The sequence below is a fragment of the Haliotis rufescens genome, unplaced genomic scaffold, assembly GCF_023055435.1.
Source record: "Haliotis rufescens isolate VD_foot unplaced genomic scaffold, xgHalRufe1.0.p SCAF_1, whole genome shotgun sequence".
Classification (NCBI taxonomy): Eukaryota; Metazoa; Mollusca; class Gastropoda; order Lepetellida; family Haliotidae; genus Haliotis; species Haliotis rufescens.
Genome location: NW_025963779.1, coordinates 88267053 through 88286806, shown reverse-complemented (window position 1 = coordinate 88286806; position 19754 = coordinate 88267053). Strand labels below are relative to the sequence as shown.

At 41.0% G+C, this 19754-nt stretch overlaps 1 protein-coding gene across 1 annotated transcript in view; it reads left to right on the top strand.

Annotated features, from left to right (window-relative positions):
- LOC124118905 overlaps window positions 1-19754 on the top strand; it is an 83363-nt gene that overhangs the window by 47773 nt on the left and 15836 nt on the right. The window contains exons 35-49 of the mRNA XM_046481212.2: window positions 4640-4771; window positions 7895-8049; window positions 8258-8417; window positions 8624-8765; window positions 8975-9198; window positions 9705-10010; window positions 10875-11033; window positions 11195-11356; window positions 11778-12107; window positions 12697-13020; window positions 13433-13589; window positions 15802-15959; window positions 16616-16945; window positions 17129-17443; window positions 18497-18829. Of these exons, the coding sequence (XP_046337168.2) occupies window positions 4640-4771; window positions 7895-8049; window positions 8258-8417; window positions 8624-8765; window positions 8975-9198; window positions 9705-10010; window positions 10875-11033; window positions 11195-11356; window positions 11778-12107; window positions 12697-13020; window positions 13433-13589; window positions 15802-15959; window positions 16616-16945; window positions 17129-17443; window positions 18497-18829 (3387 nt within the window). The remainder of the gene's footprint in view (window positions 1-4639; window positions 4772-7894; window positions 8050-8257; window positions 8418-8623; window positions 8766-8974; window positions 9199-9704; window positions 10011-10874; window positions 11034-11194; window positions 11357-11777; window positions 12108-12696; window positions 13021-13432; window positions 13590-15801; window positions 15960-16615; window positions 16946-17128; window positions 17444-18496; window positions 18830-19754) is intronic.

Sequence of the window (19754 nt, the reverse complement as noted above, 5' to 3'; positions counted from 1 at the left end):
CAAATATGATTAAATGAAAAAGAAAATCATTTCAAAAATAATAAAGATGTAAAGTAACAGGGGCCTGAAGTTAGCAGTGGGTTCGTTATTCGTTATTCGTTTTTCGAATAACGAAAAACAAGCCAGCACCGGGTTCGTTATTCAAAGGCTGTATATTAAACTACAGTAATGTGGTCAAATACACTGAAACTCATTTAATATATGACAGCAGGTTCGTCTTACATCATCATCTAAAAGCTGTTTGGTTATTCAGTACTTTTGAATAACGAAAAACTAACCAGCATCGGGGTTCGTTATTCAGTTTATGTCCAAGAAAATATATAAATAAATGAACAAGAATCTGCTACTGTTTTTATTTATGTACTTATTTACAATAAAGACTTAAACTGTGGGAAAACCTTTGCAGAAGTAGCCCTCATTAAATATTGACTGTATTTTAGGACAAATTAACAAATATAGCAAAATTAAATTGTATAACGAGTGTGGCCTCTGTTCGAAGACCATGCCACTGTATCTTCAACCACACAACCTATATCCGTTCCCACAGAAAAAACGTTTCTGGTCAGTGTCCATCATCACCCACTATAGAACAGTCTTACAATGTATCTATGTTTTCATGAATTACATGACTGGTCAGTAAATGGTGATGACATATCACACAACTGCAGTAAGATGTCTTACTTCTCTCCGAATGTCTGATACTATGACATTAGATTTGTTTGGGTTTGTAACTTTGATCGTTGACTACGACCTGGAATGGATCCCATGATTGTATTCATCATATAGGTGACACGTTAACCTCACGTTTGTTTGCACAGTTCTAGACAACCACCTGCATAGTGCAGTAAACCTAGATTATAGTTCAGTAGAGATCAATACTTCAGTAAACACAAGTGTACATTGTTTGTATAGATACATTGCCATTTAGCATTATAGCAGTCAGATGGATCAGTTTTGCATTGTGACGTATATAACTTTCTGTCCACACCAAATTTACCTATAGAATGAGCATAACTGCTGTCTGACGAACGACTTTTTATAGAAAATACTGTCTGGGTAACTCACAACATTAATGAAAATTATCATACAAGAGTGTAAGTAGTATTGTAACCCTTTCCTATAAATAAATTGAATACAGTTTGATCTATCCCCTTTTAGTTCGTTATTATTCACCGGAAAGAATCCGACTGAAAAGTGTTTTGACAAAATATGAGTGGTGCTGTTTAGATTCCAGTTGCTGGACAGCAGTTAGTAACTACAGGTTCTACTACACCAAATCAAAACCAGTTTGGACAGTGCGGTTTTCGTAGGGAGCCTTCAGTGCAGATCGAGAGATATCTGCAGGCTGTGATTGGAGGATATTCTGTAAGATTTTTATGTCTTTCAAATGTACATCCATCCAGTTATTAAAACTGACCATGTTTTTCTATATTTAGTACTGTCTTTTTTAACATGATGACTTATGCTGAATGTGACCTCAGCTATTTTCAAGTAGGTGACATTTGGTGCGAAATGGGGGGTGGTGTGTTTAGCTTCCGGTACTCGGAAAAGGAGCTGGCTAAACTAGTCATTTTTTAATTTTTTTTATTGCTGCTCTAAGGCCAAACTGTGCACACACGTACAGGTAATAGCTGTTGAATGCTTAGTTATTTTAAAAAAATATAACGTTACTATAGAAGTCTATGGGAAAACATTTTGTTGTGTGTAACCTAAAAACTGCTTGAACATAAATTAGACTACCTCACATTTGTCAATTTGTTGGACATGAACTGAAAACTAAAATGCTGCAGTTTAATTTTTCGTTATTCAAAAGTACTGAAAAACTTAACATCGTTTGGACGATGTAAGACGAATCTACTGTCATATATTAAATGAGTTTCAGTGTATTTGACCACATTACTGTCGTAAAACGAATAACGAATAACGAACCCACTGGAAATACGGTATCTTATATTTGTTATACCAAGTCTGAATAACGAACCCGGTGCTGGTTTGTTTTTCGTTATTCAAAAGTACTGAATAACTAAACAGCTTTTGGATGATGATGTAAGACGAACCTGCTGTCATATATTAAATGAGTTTCAGTGTATTTGACCACAATACTGTAGTTTAATATACAGCCTTTGAATAACGAACCCGGTGCTGGCTTGTTTTTCGTTATTCGAAAAACGAATAACGAACCCGCTGCTAACTTCAGGCCCCTTAAAGTAACATATAGATGATTTTTTTTCTTTTCTTTTTATAAAGCTTCTCTTTAACATGTTCTGTTAAAATCAAATTATGATACGCATTGCAATCTCATGTCAGACTGTATTGAATCGACTACTTGTCCTTGATAAGAAGAGCGCGACATCAGATCCTTTTAAAACCTCTATGAATGTTGATGACCACATTCCAAATGCAGTGTGGTGTTGAGATATGCCGCTACATCCACGGTAATGCTATTGTACCAGGTCCGCCTATAGTGTGACAGGTACAGGCCGGACACTGTAACAAGAAGCGGGTCTATGTTTCGCCGGGAGAGAGGTACCCTGGTATAATCACTGTCATTGATACCGCACTCCTCAAGGAAACTCCCCGTAATTCACCGTCATGTGACCGTAATTTGCATGGAGAAGACATGAATACATTTATCTATGTGATGTAATGGTTGAAGTTATATATACTGGTAGTAAAACGTTTAGCACTGTCAACTTTAAACTACTGCTAATATTATTTTAGAACTATACGTTCATTCAATCCATGTACGTCGAATAAACAAATTGTCAAACCCAAATGTTGTTGTCTGTTGTTTAACGCCGCACTCAGCAATATTACAGCTGTATGACGGCTACAGACGGCGGTCTGTAAATAATCGAGTCTGGACCAGACATTCCAGTGATTAACATCATAAACATCGATCCACGCAATTGGGATACGATGACATGCATCAACCAAGTCACCGAGCCTCACCACCTGATCCCGTTAGCCGTCATTTAGGACAAGCATGTGCTGCAGGAATACAATATTGCAATTGCGTTATGTGATTTTATTAAAAACAACAACATTTTTTGAAACTCCCATACTTTAAGATACACTTACGATAGTCGTAGCGATGGAGATCGGTTTGCAGAAAGGGATCCTGCTTCCTTGCTGGTGTATCTATGAGTCTAAGAAAAGTGTCCCTGGCAGGCAAATTGTTGGGTATTTTTTCAAAATGGGGATTTTATTTAAGTTCTAATTTTCTTAGATTCAGAGATATTTTAACAATGTATGTTTCAACAAAGCCATAGAATTGGTTATTTGTTTTAAATTTCTCAAGGTTTGCCCATGGTCACCCCCTTAAAAAGTAATACGTCAAATTGTGTGTAATCCCGGTAATCGTATGGAAATCAGACAATATTGATTGACATTAAATGCGTTAAATGCGTTGACGTCTATCATAGTCACTGTACATGTGAGAAATAAAACACGTAAATGACTAGGGAAAATTGTGTAGATCGGAGCGCAACATCGAAGGACACAGATGACACAGGTGCCAGAAGGTGTAATGCACCTCCCTGGTGAATGGGTATTGTCAGTGCTGGCAATGTGTCCAGTTATTGTTATTAAACACACATTGGTTCATTAAAATCAAATATGTTGAAATCTCTTTGTTATAAGTCATCGTACCATTTCCTTGGCACCACGAAATATATAACGTCAACGCCAGATATTCATTTGCGCGTAAATGGCAAATAGCAAAAATTATATGAATGGATCACTGAAAATCAGTGATGACACCAGTGATGACACAAGTGATGACACCAGTGAAAATACACATGGTCTACTTTGATTTGAAATTTATTTGTCCCGTTTTACTAAGATCTCGACTCGATATGTTCATGTGGATGGCAGGTTTTAAGCACATCTACCTCATAAGTATTAATTGTGTCTTCGAGGTCGACTTAGTGCCTTTTTTTGAAACCAGGACTAAATCATTCTAAAACGTTTTAGTAGAGTTAGAAGACATATACATCGATTTGAATTTCCTAATATCTCAGCAGAAAGATACTTTAACTTCGATACCATCATACTGTAAATAGGAATGCCGGTATTTCATGCATGTTGGCAGTTGGCGCGTTACTTAAGTGCGTTGACCAGTGATTTTTGTATAAGGCCACCATGATATCATTTTACATGACACTCGGTTATCATTATCAAATTTGAAAAATAAATCAGGACAAATTTGAGGATAATAGTCAAGATCCTAAAAAATAAGCCGATCTGAAATAGTGGTTGACGTATCCGTGACTCTACCAGAGAACATTGTTCAGGGAATGTTGCAAGGAGAGCAACACTAAAGAGAAATTATTAGCAGAGAGTAACATTATTCCTGTTTTGTTAAGGCTACGTTGCAAGGAGAGAAAACGCGAAACGCTATTACCTCGGTAGGTACAGTACTACATTCACATATATATACAACCAAGTGACAGTGCACATTCAGATGAGGCAAGACCTTTGACCTGAGAAATTAGTAACGGTGGTAAGGCGTATCATCGTTACACTGTTTACAATTCTCGCAAGCAGTAAATAAAGGGGACGTGAACTGCGCATGAGCGAAAGTATCTACTTTCTCCAATTGTCAATGCTGCAGTTTCTGAACACTGATATATATAAGATCAAACCTCGTCCATTAAGGTAAAGAGCGCGACTGTTGACGGAGAGTACACATTCGATGAAATGGACCACCATCTCAGTCTGGTCCTAGCACTGGCCATTGTGGTCAGTGTTAACGCACAACAACCTAGCAGTAAGTCAAACTTGTCATTTCTTTTGGATATGGATTCTGAGATGCCAATTTACTGGCCCCTTATATTCAAGTTGTCGGGATACGAACCTGCAACCTCTTGATATGTACTCCTTCAAGTGACCTCTTGCGCTATGGGGATAGTTGACATCACAAATGTCAATTGTTCTCGTTACCATTGTCCTATTTGCACATTATTGTGTTAAATTGTACGACGTTTTTTGTATGTCCTGGAGGTTTAATGTAATTGCTGATTTCAATATATACGTCTTTTCAATATTTTATTTACTGCCAATGATATTCACTTTATTTTAACATGCTTAAATTCTAAACATGTTTAGATGATGGGGATGTTGTGTTTAGGTGGTATTAAGACTGTAAGACGACAGCGCATTTCATGTGTTTTGACCATCAACGTGTTTGGATATTCTATTTAGGATAGACACATTCCTGAATATGTTTAGATCTGTCGTGTATGTGTTTATATTTTAAACACATTTCTGAAAGTGAATGTTGTTTCAAATAATTTATACTATTGTGCCTAATAGGGAGATAATAATATAGTGACAGTATTCACTCGAGTTATGTTCACTAACTCCCCTATGGTGAATTGGTGAATGTTATTCAACCATGCCGTAGTTTTTTGGTTTGTTGTTTAACGCCGCACTCAGCAGATATATGACAGCTATGTGACGGCGGTCTGTAAATAATCGAGTCTGGACCAGACAATTCTGTGATTTATATCATGAGCATCGATCCACGCAATTTGGATCGATGACATGCATCAACCAAGTCAGCGAGTCTAACCACCCGATACCGTTAGTCGCCTCTTACGACAAGCATAGTCGCCTTTTACCCGGGCTCTATTCCCATCATGGGTGTCCCCTTTTGTGATATTGCTGGAATATTGCTAAACGCGGCGTAGAACCGAACTCACTCACGTATATTCTTTAACTATACTCTTCAACGTCTTTTGGGTCGTACAGTATGATACATTGCCAGAGTATGTTCCACAAAGCGATCTTATCTCTACCGTTATTTTAAGTACGATTAAGTACGATAATAGTAAGTTACAATAGTGGTACCACGATTGCTTTTAGCAACGGGGCCGTTGGTCTCGAATTAAGAATGGTTTTACTGTATTACAAACTTGAATAGTAATGTTTCCTTCAGTAAAGGGTTGACAACCAGAAGCGAGATGCATACCCATATAGTGTCGTGTATGTAAGGGAGTACTGATACAATAACCATGAGCCGTGCAAGGACACGGGCGTAAGGCTATGATAATAGGAGTCTGTGCTTCGCAGTGAGGACAGTAATTATACCCTTTTCTTTGTGTCATGTACACGTGATGTTTCCATGATGCGAATGAACATGTTCTTTTATTCATGGGACAGGGGCGTATATCAGTCACCGCAGTTCGCTGTTCACAGTTGATTCCCTTTCGTTTGCAATAAACCTAAGAATCCCAGATTCGCCCTGATTATGTTTGTCTGATCAACACCCGTGCTCGTTGTTTTCACCAAAGTGGTATGTGTGTTTAACATGCATCACTTTGCTCTTTTCTCCAACACCAAGCTGACGCACATTAAAATATCCGAAACACTGTTAAACTACTCAGTCCTTTATTCACATATACAGTTGCACTTTAGCCTCCCATATTTCCAGACTAGCGTCGACCGCCGATGTTACATTAGCAATTAGAAATGTCCATTCGCCATGGGTCAGAAATATCGATTATATGTACTGTGTGGAGAACAAACCTTATTGTCAACATAACACTAGGGTCAAGATAAAAACTTTGCGTTACAAAGACTAGTTGACAATTCACATTTACATAATGATAGAAACTGTGTACAGCCACTTAACACCCAATACGGTAATGTGCTATCACATATAACCTACAACCACCTTATTTGATGTTTGACCCTTATTGTAAACAGGTAGAGTTACCCATCACGAGGTGCGGTGGACATTAACCATAGTATCGTCTTTCCTCAGTCACACCTTCGTTTGTATAACTCACCTACTACACCTGTCTGTAGCCTTGTATCTTCTAACATGTTACTACTATACAAAAAAAACCAAACAACCTGATATGTTTGTCAGAAATGACAAAGAGTCCCGCTCTACTTTATGCTTTTCAATTTTTTGAAACACTGAAGCAAAATCCAGATTTTGTCGTTTGATAAACACTGTAGTAGTACGTTCAAATGTTTGAGGTACAAATCTTACTTGATGGTCATAGTGTGCGTGAGTGGCGGTTGATACTAATGCAGCTATACTTGGCGGGTCACATGTGATAATGTTCGTTAGCGCAGATGCTGTTGGGGGTGCACCCATACATGGGCGATGTGTGACATACATACTCATCAACCTATAACGCGGCGGAGTCATTTTGCAGCAGACCAGAACAAATCGTACATAGTGGTGGCTCGTTAGAATAGTTCATTAACCGTGTTTTAGGCATAACACGTTGATAATTTAGAAGCAGTATTACGCAAATGACAGTAAAGCATACACAAGAACTGAGCAAGTCCGACCTAATAACGTGTAGATTTATACAATCAACTATTTGCTTGGAGGGCAAAAATCATAACTTTCTCGCTTCAAATGCTATTTTCGTATTTATTACAAACGACTTCCCTTGTCAGAGTATCACCGCTGAATCGGCGGAGCTAACATACGTTTATATTGCAATTAACACTCAGTTTTACTGATATACTGATATAAAACAAACATATTAGGAGAGAGAGGGAGGGAGGGTCACAAATGACACTGTTCGTTAGGGCCGATGTGTGTCGGGGGTGGGGCAGTGAGGGTAGATGTGTGGTAGCAGCTACCACAATATATAAATGACAAGAAACAATTATACATTTAAACCGACAATAGACAATCTGACATGCTATGTGTTAAAACCATACCGTTTATCATCATACCAGTTATATTAACTCTTTATAACAGATAGGGGTAGGGCTTACAGCATGTTTTATCGTTATACCTAGCATACTGAAGATCATAATTGAGGTCAACTGACAGTTAGAAGATTCATCTAAGGGAGACAACTCATTAAACCAGCGTTTTGTGCAATAATCTGATAACTAACATACCTACTTTTCATTTCAGCAATTTTAGTCCGCATTGTTGGCACTTCTGCGACCTATGGTAGAGTGGAAGTCAGAAACAACGCTACATCGCCGTGGGGAACAGTGTGTTCCGATTACTGGGGGAACAAAGATGCTACTGTCACCTGTCGAATGCTGGGCTACCGCTGGGGGACGGTATGTAACATCCTTAATTAATTAATCTTTTGCAAAAAAGGTAATAACATTTTCTTGATACAGGCAGCCAGTTGCATCTAGAAATGTTACGCATTTAATGCCTGGTAATGTACTTTTGACTCATGTTTGTATTTATGAGCTTTGTCCTATAACGTATGGCTAGTGTACTAGTATTTTAAAGTTTTGCGATGATCCTTCCATGTGCTAGGCCTTTCGGTACTTCGGCGGCGGGAGCGGCATGATCTACATGGATAACGTACAGTGTACAGGCAATGAGAACACGCTCGCCTCATGTCGCTATTCGGGATGGACTATACACAACTGTAATCATTATGAAGATGCGGGGGTGGCTTGTTCCAACGATAACTGTGAGTTCAGCACTAAATATTCCGGTATAGCATTAACGTTATATGCAGTGGTGTATTTCTGTTATACTCATAGACTTGAAGTGTTCAAACTGAAAGATTTGTTGTAGTGGACCATTAACTATATTTTTGTTTAAACAGTGTCCTGCTTCATATCAAACATGCACTGTAGACTGTAATCAAGGTCACTTTGAATATTTGCTTTCAAGTTCGCTTGGTTGGAACCGCGCAATACACGCAGCGACAGCGCACTTCATCATCGTTCGGTGCTGTGGAATATCGAGATCCGACTGGCTGGAAACCTGTGTGCGATTCTGGCTGGGACGACAGGGATGCCCTGGTTTTGTGCAGGTATTTGATAACTTATGCATACATATATAATTTCTGGTTATCATGGCAGTGTAAGTACACATGGTTGGTCTATTTGGCTGTTACCGCGATGTCTTCTGTAACCTGATACACCTTATATCTACTTTAATCATGCCACAAACACCGAAAGAGTGATCCATTGAATATTTCTATATTCGGTTTTTTGTACATTCTATTTAATATTTTTCAAGGTCTCTGGGCTACCAGGATGGGTCAGCACTGTGCTGTAATCAACTCAGCCCCTACACCTCTAATCCATACCTGGACACAAGGCGCTCAAGGACGAACTTTAACTGTTCCGGGAACGAAGCTAGCATCTTCAACTGCACAAATCAACTGCGTACTTATGGCTGCAGCTATAAGCGAATCGCATCAGCTATCTGCTACTCCCAATTAAAAAGTCAAGTTGAGATGGGTACGGTTTTGTTTGACAGTATTGCACACATGAAGGATCGTCATACATTTGTTGTGATTGCATCGGACAACCTGATATCATTTGTACTGAAAATAGAAACTATAAAAAGTGGCAGTGACGGTGGCGGTCCTGATCATGGCGGTCTTACATTGAAAGTGGTGGTGACTTGTGATCATGGGGAGAAGAAGTAGCAGTAGTAGTGTTTTTCGCTATAATTTGTAGACGTTTTGGGTGTTAAAGTGTGTTTGTTTGTTGTTTAACGCCGCACTCAGCAATATTCTAGCTATATGTCGGTGGTCTGTAAATAATCGAGTCTTGACCAGACAATCCAGTGATTGACATGAGCATAAAGTAGTGCCCGTTGTAATAGAAGCTTAATGCAAATAAATATGTTTAACTAGCATTGTATTCAAGAAGCCCTCATTGTTGTAGGATACAACCTGGCCATCAGATATTGGTTCCAACAGACCGTGATGCGTTATATTATCATGAACCTTCATTCACAGGATTCAGCCTTCGTCTTGCAAATGGCACAGACGTGTCAGGGCAAGTTGAAGTCACAAGGCTCGGGGTTGCGGGTAAAATTTGTGCCAGCAACTGGAACGTCAACGCCTCCAACGTGGTGTGCAAGCAACTTGGCTTCAGAGGCGGTGTCACCTTCGGCACTACGTACGCAAGGACTGACCTTCCTGTGTGGATCACGTCAGTGAACTGTACTGGCCAGGAGACGAGTCTGGACCAATGTGTGTCCTCCGTCTGGGGTGTACCAAGAGGATACTGTAATCCTGCCAATGTCCTCTGTTACAATAACGGTAGGTTTAGTTAGGACCAAAATATTGGTTTATTTAATTCCCATTCTTTTGATGTTATATTACTTATCATAAGAAGTGGTGTCAAGGAGAGTCGGGATGTCCCTCCTAAATGCATATGGCCTTCCCAAATATTTTGTTGCCAGAATAATTATTTTCTGTGTTTTTCAATATAATGTGTTGCTTGTTCATTGATCTTGTGTAGTTATTTAATGTTTCCAAAATTTACTTCTGTGCGTACATATTTCTAGGTTAACGTTAGCGTTTCAATTTGGGAATTAACGCGTAACAGTTATACGAATCTATTCTGAAATTCAAAGTTGGTTCTTTCAAATTAGTACAACACGTTGGACGCGCCTGTAACATGTTGAAAACTGATGTGCAACTAGTGTCTGAGGTAATGCTTAGGTCCAGACTTTCAGTTCACATAGATGTTGCTGTTATATCACTGACATGAGCGTAAGGTACCATGCATTCTTGCACTCGTTTTCCCAGGAAGTACAAGGCAGAAACATTTTGTGACAAAACATCCATGATCCCTGTTCATTGTTCCAATGCTGTTGATCTATCATGACGTCCCTTACAACTCAAGTCCTATTAATTTAGCCGGCTCAAACATACCCGACAGTGGATGTGGAAACGGGGTTTGGTGATTCAGTGACGATCTGTAACTCCTTTGACATTAACCGCAGAAAGGGATTGATTGTGTGGAAACTCTTGATGTATATTCTTTTCTTGAACATTTAACACTGTCATCGTTACAAAATACACGGAATTGTCTGCTGGAGAGAGAGAGAGAGAGAGAGAGAGAGAGAGAGAGAGAGAGAGAGAGAGAGAGCATCTAATCTTTAATACATGTCGTTCTAGGTCCTCCACAACTCAGCCTTGCTGGGGGTTCCAACCACGGCCGAGTGGAAATCACTATAAATGGAGAGACAGGCACAGTCTGTGACAACAGCTTCTCGAACGGGGATGCAAGAGTTGTCTGCCAAATGTTAGGCTTCAAGGACGGAAACTACCTAGCTGGTAAGCTACATCTTTGTGTATTTTAAACCTGCAAGATATTACATCGTTGTAATTCTATCTACAGATCCTAGGAATTGTTTACTTTCTAAGGATATGTAATCTTACCTTTTTCACTGACAAATCTCTGCAACATTTGCATTCCTGGCTTTGTTTTCAAACAGGATCGTACTACGGGAGAGGGAGCGGTCCCATCTTTATGGATCGTTTAAGTTGTGGGGGATATGAACAGACACTGTGGTCCTGTCGTAACCGTGGCTGGAGGAATCCTGAACCATCCTGCGGCAACCACTCGAAGGACGCTTCAGTCACCTGCTTCAATGAAAGTAAAGAGAAAAATCTTACATAGAAACACACACACACATATACCTCCATAAAACGTTATCATATTTCCAAGAAAATACAATATGAAAATATTTTCAGAACATATACTCTTTCCTCGTGAGTTAGATACCTTGGACACAAAGAATCACACCTTGAGACCTTTGGGTGAATCCATAAATTTGGCGTTTAATGATGATTATACTGATTAACTGAAACTGGTATATGTGTTAATCGGTTGATTACGAACCACCGTGCTCTAGCTGCAATATTGACTTACCTCTTCTTATGCTTTACATACATTCACATATGGATGTGGACACTTCACAGGACACAAATGGTTTTTAAGGATGGGAAAACTATATCTTCCGGAAGGGAACGTTTGGAAACATAAATGTATGTACGAGTTCAAATTTATGTTTTCAGTAAGGCTTTCTGGGGGAGACCATGGTCATGGTGTAGTCCTTGTATGGAACAACGTCGGCAGATACTCTAGATTCCAGGCGCTCTGTGGGACTGGCTTTGATGACACGGCTGCAAAAGTCGTCTGTCGAGAACTAGGCTTCCAGAATGGTCGATCCTTGCCAAGGGGATCCTATGGCACCTACTACTACTCCACCTACTTAGGCAGCAACATCACCTGCACTGGCAACGAGGCCTCAATCAGGAATTGCACGTTAGGAAGTGGGACATGCAGTCGCCAGGGCTATACCGGATATGCGTCAGTTTCCTGCTACAATGGAACTCTAAATACAAGTAAGTAACGGAAACCATACGATTCTGTTCTCGGGTGGGCCATTCTTGTGTGTGCCTGCTTAGATACTTGGAATGGGTAACCAACTTGCTGTTGAGGATTGAAAGTGACTTGATTGGTTGCAACATAGCCAAGATGTCATATGCCGAACGATATGTCCTGCACAGTCACTAAGGGTCGACGCTGATACTCATGTAGCTCTGCTTGGGGTCATCAAGTAATGTTGATTTATGTCTTATTGATTTTGAGCAGTCATCCACATCACCTGTTGCGAAATCATTGTAAGCAGCAATGCCAATTACGCGGAACTGCAGATGACATTGCAGCGACAGTACAGTGTAGTTAAGAAGTTGTTTCTATATTGTGTCTACTTTGCCCTTCGTCAACTTCTAAGAAATGCCTATCAGACAAGATACCAGCGGTGTTTATCCATGTTATTCAAGGTGATTAACAATATGACATTATCCACAAACATGACACATTTTGCTCATACTGTCCCCAGGTTAGAGCACACGGGCATGCTTGTAAATATTAAACGTCCACGCAGGGAATATCCTGTTCCCATATGTATCACCTCTTGTTTTTTACCAGACTCTGCTGTCAAGCTCAGTGGCGGACCCGACCCGTATAGTGCTGTCACGGGCCACGTGGCAGTTACAAAGTCTGGAATTTCCGGGAGAATCTGCGAGGTGAATTGGGATGACACAGACGCAGGTGTCGTCTGCCGCCAACTGGGAATGGCGGGTGGTGTCAGCTATCAGTTCAACACACGAGCTTTTGGACCGTTCCTGTTGTCCGAGGTGAACTGCTTCGGCAACGAGACCTCTCTGTTTAATTGTGCCACCGGAAGTGAGGTCTGCACATCTCGGAATTATGCTGGTTTCGACGCAGGTGTTTTGTGTTACAGAAACAATCGTGAGTTGTCTTGAGGAATACAATAATTTATTTCCAGTGTAATGAACAGATACTAAAGCCTCGTTACTCATACCTCGTTACTCATACTGAAATAATATTCTAATAGGAGAAATTATTTGCTTGGGCTTTTTTAAAATCTGTAATGGGATTTTATTAAGCATATCAGATTATTCTTTAGCTACACTGAACTTTGAGTTTTATTAAAGTTTAATTTTAGACATTTAGTTTATACTTAGACATTCAGACTTCATGCAACATAAGACCATTTTCAGCCATTGTATGCTTAGAATATACAATAAATAGTATCAGCTATTGCGTGGCCAAACCCTGTAAATTGAAAGGAACCTATGTCTTGGTGTGACATTGGTGTTCGAGCTTCAAGTTAGCGTGGATTATCACTGTCTGTAAACAGCAATCCGAGTGGAGCTGGTTGGAGGAACTGCGATGTCAGGGAGGGTAGAAATCATCTACGAGGGCGTACGAGGCACCGTGTGTAACAGTTATGGTTATTCAGCCGCCCCCAAAGCTGTGTGTCAGCAACTGGGCTTCAATGACGGAATTTCCTCCAGGTACGATGTGTGAGGTTAGAGTATATTGCAGGCAACAGCTGTAGGTGAGCCCTTCGATATTTAATGTCGGCAGCTTCTGTAGAGAAAGTATATATTGATAGCAGCCGATGTAGAACGAGTATGATAGCGCTTATGTGGAACGAGTATGTATTGATAGCAGCCGATGTAGAACGAGTATGATAGCAGCTTATGTGGAACGAGTATGTATTGATTGCAGCCGATGTAGAACGAGTATGATAGCAGCTTATGTGGAACGAGTATGTATTGATTGCAGCGGATGTAGAACGATTATATGGAGAATCTCACCGAGTGTTTTTTGATATCAAATATATCAACACGAGTTTATGAAAGTGGAAAAACTCCGAGGCGTGCCGTTTTATCAACGAGTGTTGATAGATTTGATATCAGGAGACACGAGGGTGAGATTTTATTTAGCATCCAACATAAATTAGCAGTGTCTTAAGTGTAAAAAAGTACTGCTAACAGCTTCAGTAGCAGAGCCATTAGTGATGTCATCGACAAATTGTGCTTCCGCTGTTGTAGCGACTAGCTGTCCTTATGGGGAAAAACTAAAATTCTTCTTCTTCGGTAATAAATAGAACATTATATTCGTGTTCATGTCATACTATGTTTACGCCACTCGTGTCGTATACATAGTATGTCATGAAGACGAATATAATATCCTCTATATATTGATAGCAGCTTATGTAGAACGAGTACATGTCGATAGAACGAGTATGTATTGATAACATATTCTGTAGAACGAGTATATATTGATAGCATCTTCTGTAACAGGGAACTATGATGTACTGATGCAGCTACTGTAGGGAGAACAAGGATATACTGATGCAGCTACTGTAGGAGAGAACTAGGATATACTGATGTAGCTACTGTAGGAGAGAACTAGGATATACTGATGCAGCTACTGTAGGGAGAACTAGGATATACTGATGCAGCTACTGTAGGAGAGAACTAGGATATACTGATACAGCTACTGTAGGGGAGAACTAGGATATACTGATGCAGCTACTGTAGGGAGAACTAGGATATACTGATGCAGCTACTGTAGGGGAGAACTAGGATATACTGATGCAGCTACTGTAGGAGAGAACTAGGATATACTGATACAGCTACTGTAGGGGAGAACTAGGATATACTGATACAGCTACTGTAGGGGAGAACTAGGATATACTGATGCAGCTACTGTAGGGGAGAACAAGGATATACTGATGCAGCTACTGTAGGAGAGAACTAGGATATACTGATGCAGCTACTGTAGGAGAGAACTAGGATATACTGATGCAGCTACTGTAGGAGAGAACTAGGATATACTGATACAGCTACTGTAGGGGAGAACTAGGATATACTGATGCAGCTACTGTAGGAGAGAACTAGGATATACTGATACAGCTACTGTAGGAGAGAACTAGGATATACTAATGCAGCTACTGTAGGAGAGAACTAGGATATACTGATACAGCTACTGTAGGGGAGAACTAGGATATACTGAATGATACAGCTACTGTAGGGAGAACTAGGATATACTGATGCAGCTACTGTAGGGAGAACTAGGATATACTGATACAGCTACTGTAGGGGAGAACTAGGATATACTGATGCAGCTACTGTAGGAGAGAACTAGGATATACTGAATGATACAGCTACTGTAGGGGAGAACTAGGATATACTGATACAGCTACTGTAGGAGAGAACTAGGATATACTGATACAGCTACTGTAGGAGAGAACTAGGATATACTGATGCAGCTACTGTAGGAGAGAACTAGGATATACTGATACAGCTACTGTAGGGGAGAACTAGGATATACTGATGCAGCTACTGTAGGGAGAACTAGGATATACTGATGCAGCTACTGTAGGGGAGAACTAGGATATACTGAATGATACAGCTACTTTAGGGGAGAACTAGGATATACTGATGCAGCTACTGTAGGAGAGAACTAGGATATACTGATGCAGCTATTATAAACGAAAACTAGGAAATGTTAATGGTAGATGCTTTTCAATGGTTAAGTTACAAATAAAAAAAGTAGAATGGTTCTTTATACAGCTATATCACAATGACAAGCGACTAAGATGAGATTGGTCATACTTCTGGCTGAGTATGAGATTCACATGCAGTTCTTATGACAGTTATATTTTGTCTAATGGAAGGGCGTTATTTTGACAAACAAACCTCCTTTTTATCACAGTTCGTTTGGCCCTGGAAGTGGACAGGTGTTCATGTCCAACCCCTACTGTTTCGGGTACGAGACAAGCATATTCCAGTGTAGCAATGCCGGGTTGGGTTCCACCACGCCTACCTGCCAGAATCACGCGAACGACCTGGGCGTCCAGTGTTACGGAAATGGTAGGTGTAACCAAGAAGTGACATGGCAAAAGGTATGGTGACTATAACAAAGAAGGTAGGCATTACACGCAGGAAATGACATGATATGTTAAACTGTATTGGGATTAAGCATTGAGTAACGGTTTCTCATTTTTGTCATCAATGGTGTTGTTGGTTGGTTGGTTGGTTTATTGTTTAACGCCGCACTCAGCAATATTCCAGCTATATGACGGCGGTCTGTAAATAATCGAGTCTGGACCAGACAATCCAGTGATTAATATCATGAGCATCGATCCAGCAATTGGGATTGATGACATGCATCAACCAAGTCAGCGAGCCTGACCACCCGATCCCGTTAGTCGCCTTTTACGACAAGCATAGTCACCTTTTACGGCAAGCATGGGTTGCTGAAGACCTATTCTATCCCGGAATCTTCACGGGTCCATCAATGGTGTAATGACCTGGCAGTGGTAGGCAATATCAATGGTGTAATGACCTGGTAGTGGTAGGCAATATCCCATTGACGGCAGTAGTTAAAATGGGTTCTGGCTCCATTCCGGTCCACAGAATACAGAGTGGAAACCAAATCTCCAAAATAGCCCTGCGCGTTCATCCGATGACACAATAATTTTATTTATGTAACTCACCTAATGAAATGACAACATTTACATCCACAGTGAAACTTGTACGAGGCACTACGAATGTAAATGCGTCCACTGGCATTGTACAGTTCTACAAAGACAGCACTTGGCGCATCATCTGTGGCAGTGGCTTTGACAACTACGATGCGACAGTCGTCTGTAGGGAGCTGGGGTACCCTTATGGCTTTGCTCTTCCCAGGGGGACCTTTGGGACTCAATATTATACCGCCGCGATCAGCTACTTGAACTGTACCGGCTCAGAGACCACTGTAGCCAACTGCGGCTTCAGAGTGGGCGGCTGCGTCAACCGCTACCCCTACAACAATTACGCCAGCGTCATCTGCTCTAAGCAACCTGTCACCAACGGTGAGTTAGGGTCCTTTGTCATTTGGAAAGGTACAACAGCGTTTGCGCTATCAAAATACTTCCTAGAATAACGCCGTGTGAGAAGTGGTAGATGCTGCTATAGTTACACACTTATGTGTGAGTGAAATAACCTTTTGAGAATATGAAAATGACTGTCCTAATTATTTGCCTTACCTTTGTCAGATTTTGACGTTGTACTTGGCACAACCTTCCCCACTATGGTGAGGATTCAGAAGATGGGAATAACAGCAACTGTCTGCAATAACGGGTGGGGAGACGAGGAAGCTGGGGTGGTTTGCCGATCTAAGGGATACGCATCGGGTGTGGCGTTTGGCGCTGTGGGGTACGCCTACAACACCCCTCCCCGTCTGTTAGTGACAAGCTGTATCGGCAACGAGACGAGGCTTCAGGACTGCACGCTGTCAACAAACCTTCCGTCTTCCTGCACCTCGTCATATTACAAAGCTGCATACGTCTACTGCTACAACGACAACGCAGGTAGGTCGATATTGGTGTTGGGTCACATGCATGAACAGACCCGTGAAGATCCGGGGTAATATAGGTCAGCAACCCATGCTTGCCGTAAAATGCGACTGTCCTTGTCCTAAGAGGCGACTAACGGATCGGTTGGTCAGGCTTGCTGACTTGGTTGACGCATGTCATCAATCCCAATTGCGTGGATCGATGCTCATGATGGGTTGTCTGGTCCAGACTCGATTATTTACAGACCGCCGTCATATAGCTGGAATATTGATGAGAGTGGCGTTAAACAACAAACAAACAAACACATGCATGAACAGTTGTCCAGGGTTGACTGATGTGACCTATTTCACGTCCACAGGCAGGTGATATATATATGGCGTTCTTGACTCAAGTTTTAATGTTGATGACGTCATATGCACTGAAGCCTCAGTCTAATTTTATCATAATTATATGGTGATTGTTTGGTGTTCAAAGCAATCTTAGTGTTTGAGTAAAGAATTTGTAATCTTTTGATTGTTTTTTTCTATTCAGAATAGAAATGTATGTTATATTAACGCGATGGTACGTTTGAAATGGCTTTAATAACTCTGTTTCTGTTAATGGGTTTAACGCCGCTTTGAACAGTATTCCAGTTATATAGTTCGGGGAAAGCCCGAACTGATGCCGTTTACTACCAACTGCCGCCAACTGGCACGGGTATGGTCCTGACAAACATAGAAACAAAGTCGGGGTGAACCGGGATTCGAACCAACAATTAGGGTTCTGGCGTGCCCAAGGGACGCAACCTTGCACAGCGAATTATGGCGCAACGACCTGGTAACGCGTACCCCCTTACGCCCTATAGTACACACCGCTCGTCACGCCGAAAACCACAGAGTTTCATTCCCCACATGGGTACGATGTATGAAGCCAATTTCTGGTACCCTCCACCTTAATATTGCTGAAATATTACGGCGTAAATCCATACTCACTCACAACAGTACACGAAGTGCATTTTCACCGTTTTTATGCGTATAGACGCAGCATATTATATGACATAATTACCATTATTATTATCCCATTTTGTAGGAGTGAACCTCCGTCTGATAAAGAACGGACAAATATCCAACAGTGCTGGACGCGTCGAGGTTCAGATCGGCGGTGTGTGGGGCAGCGTCTGTGCTTACAGTTTCAGCTCCAGCAGCGCACGCGTGGTGTGCAAGTCCCTGGGCTACCCTGATGGCTCCGGTAAAAGCACGAGCACCTACGGCAGAGGGACTGGACCCGTGTGGTTGTATTCTCCAACGTGCTCGGGTACAGAGAAGGCGCTATGGAACTGTCGATCCAGCAGGTTCAATGTCACCAACAGCTACCCCTGCAACGGTCACCGATACGACGTTGGAGTACAGTGTTCTGGTCTAGGTGAGAAGGAGCATATGCTGCAAATTATGCCATATATACTTATTCCAATAATATAGCGCACATGTCATCGTGTCAGCGTGACCTGTGATAGGTTCTTCAAGATGTAAAAAAGCATGTGAAGTAGTAGGGCTTAACATATATATTCCGTTTTGGCGACATTTTAAATGTTGACATTTGTTTGACATGTGCACTTTGACCATGTTCCTAAATTATCGCAAAATGCATTCCTCGCACTGTAACATCATCTCAGAAACCATTGGACCATTGAAGCAGAAACACCAATGTCAACCCCCAATTCTGTTCGCCACAGTATTTTTGTTATTTGTTTGTTTCTTGTTTAACACCGCACTCAGCGATGTCCAGCTGTATGACGGCGGTCTGAAAATGATCGAATCTGGACCAGACAATCCAATGATTGATATCATGGGCTTGGATCCACGCAACGATGACATGCGAGCCTGACCACCCGATCCTGTTAGTCGCCTTTTACGGCAAGCATAGTCGCCATTTACGGCAGGCATGGGTTGCTGAAGACCTATTCTATCCCGGATCTTCACGGGTCTATAGTTTATACTTGTTTTCACCATGCTATTAAATTCTCCTAAACGGGATATTTGGCTCTGAAAACTTCTTTTCTCTTTACTTCTTTTACCATGCTGAAGTAGTGGCATGTGTGCTTTCCTTTTGTTCCTGTTCGTGTTAGCTTTTCGTCTTCCGTATTAATGCAGAACATTATTAATATCAATGTTGACAGCAATATTTGTTCAGTGGCTGTCGTTGTTGACATATCGAACTTATGACTTTATATCCATGTGAGCTAAATCATGAGAAATGAAACATTTGCGGCATTACATACAGTGTCTTGACATAAATAATTGAGAGGTTTTGCAGCCTTAATTATGTATGAACTGTTTCCTCAATTTTA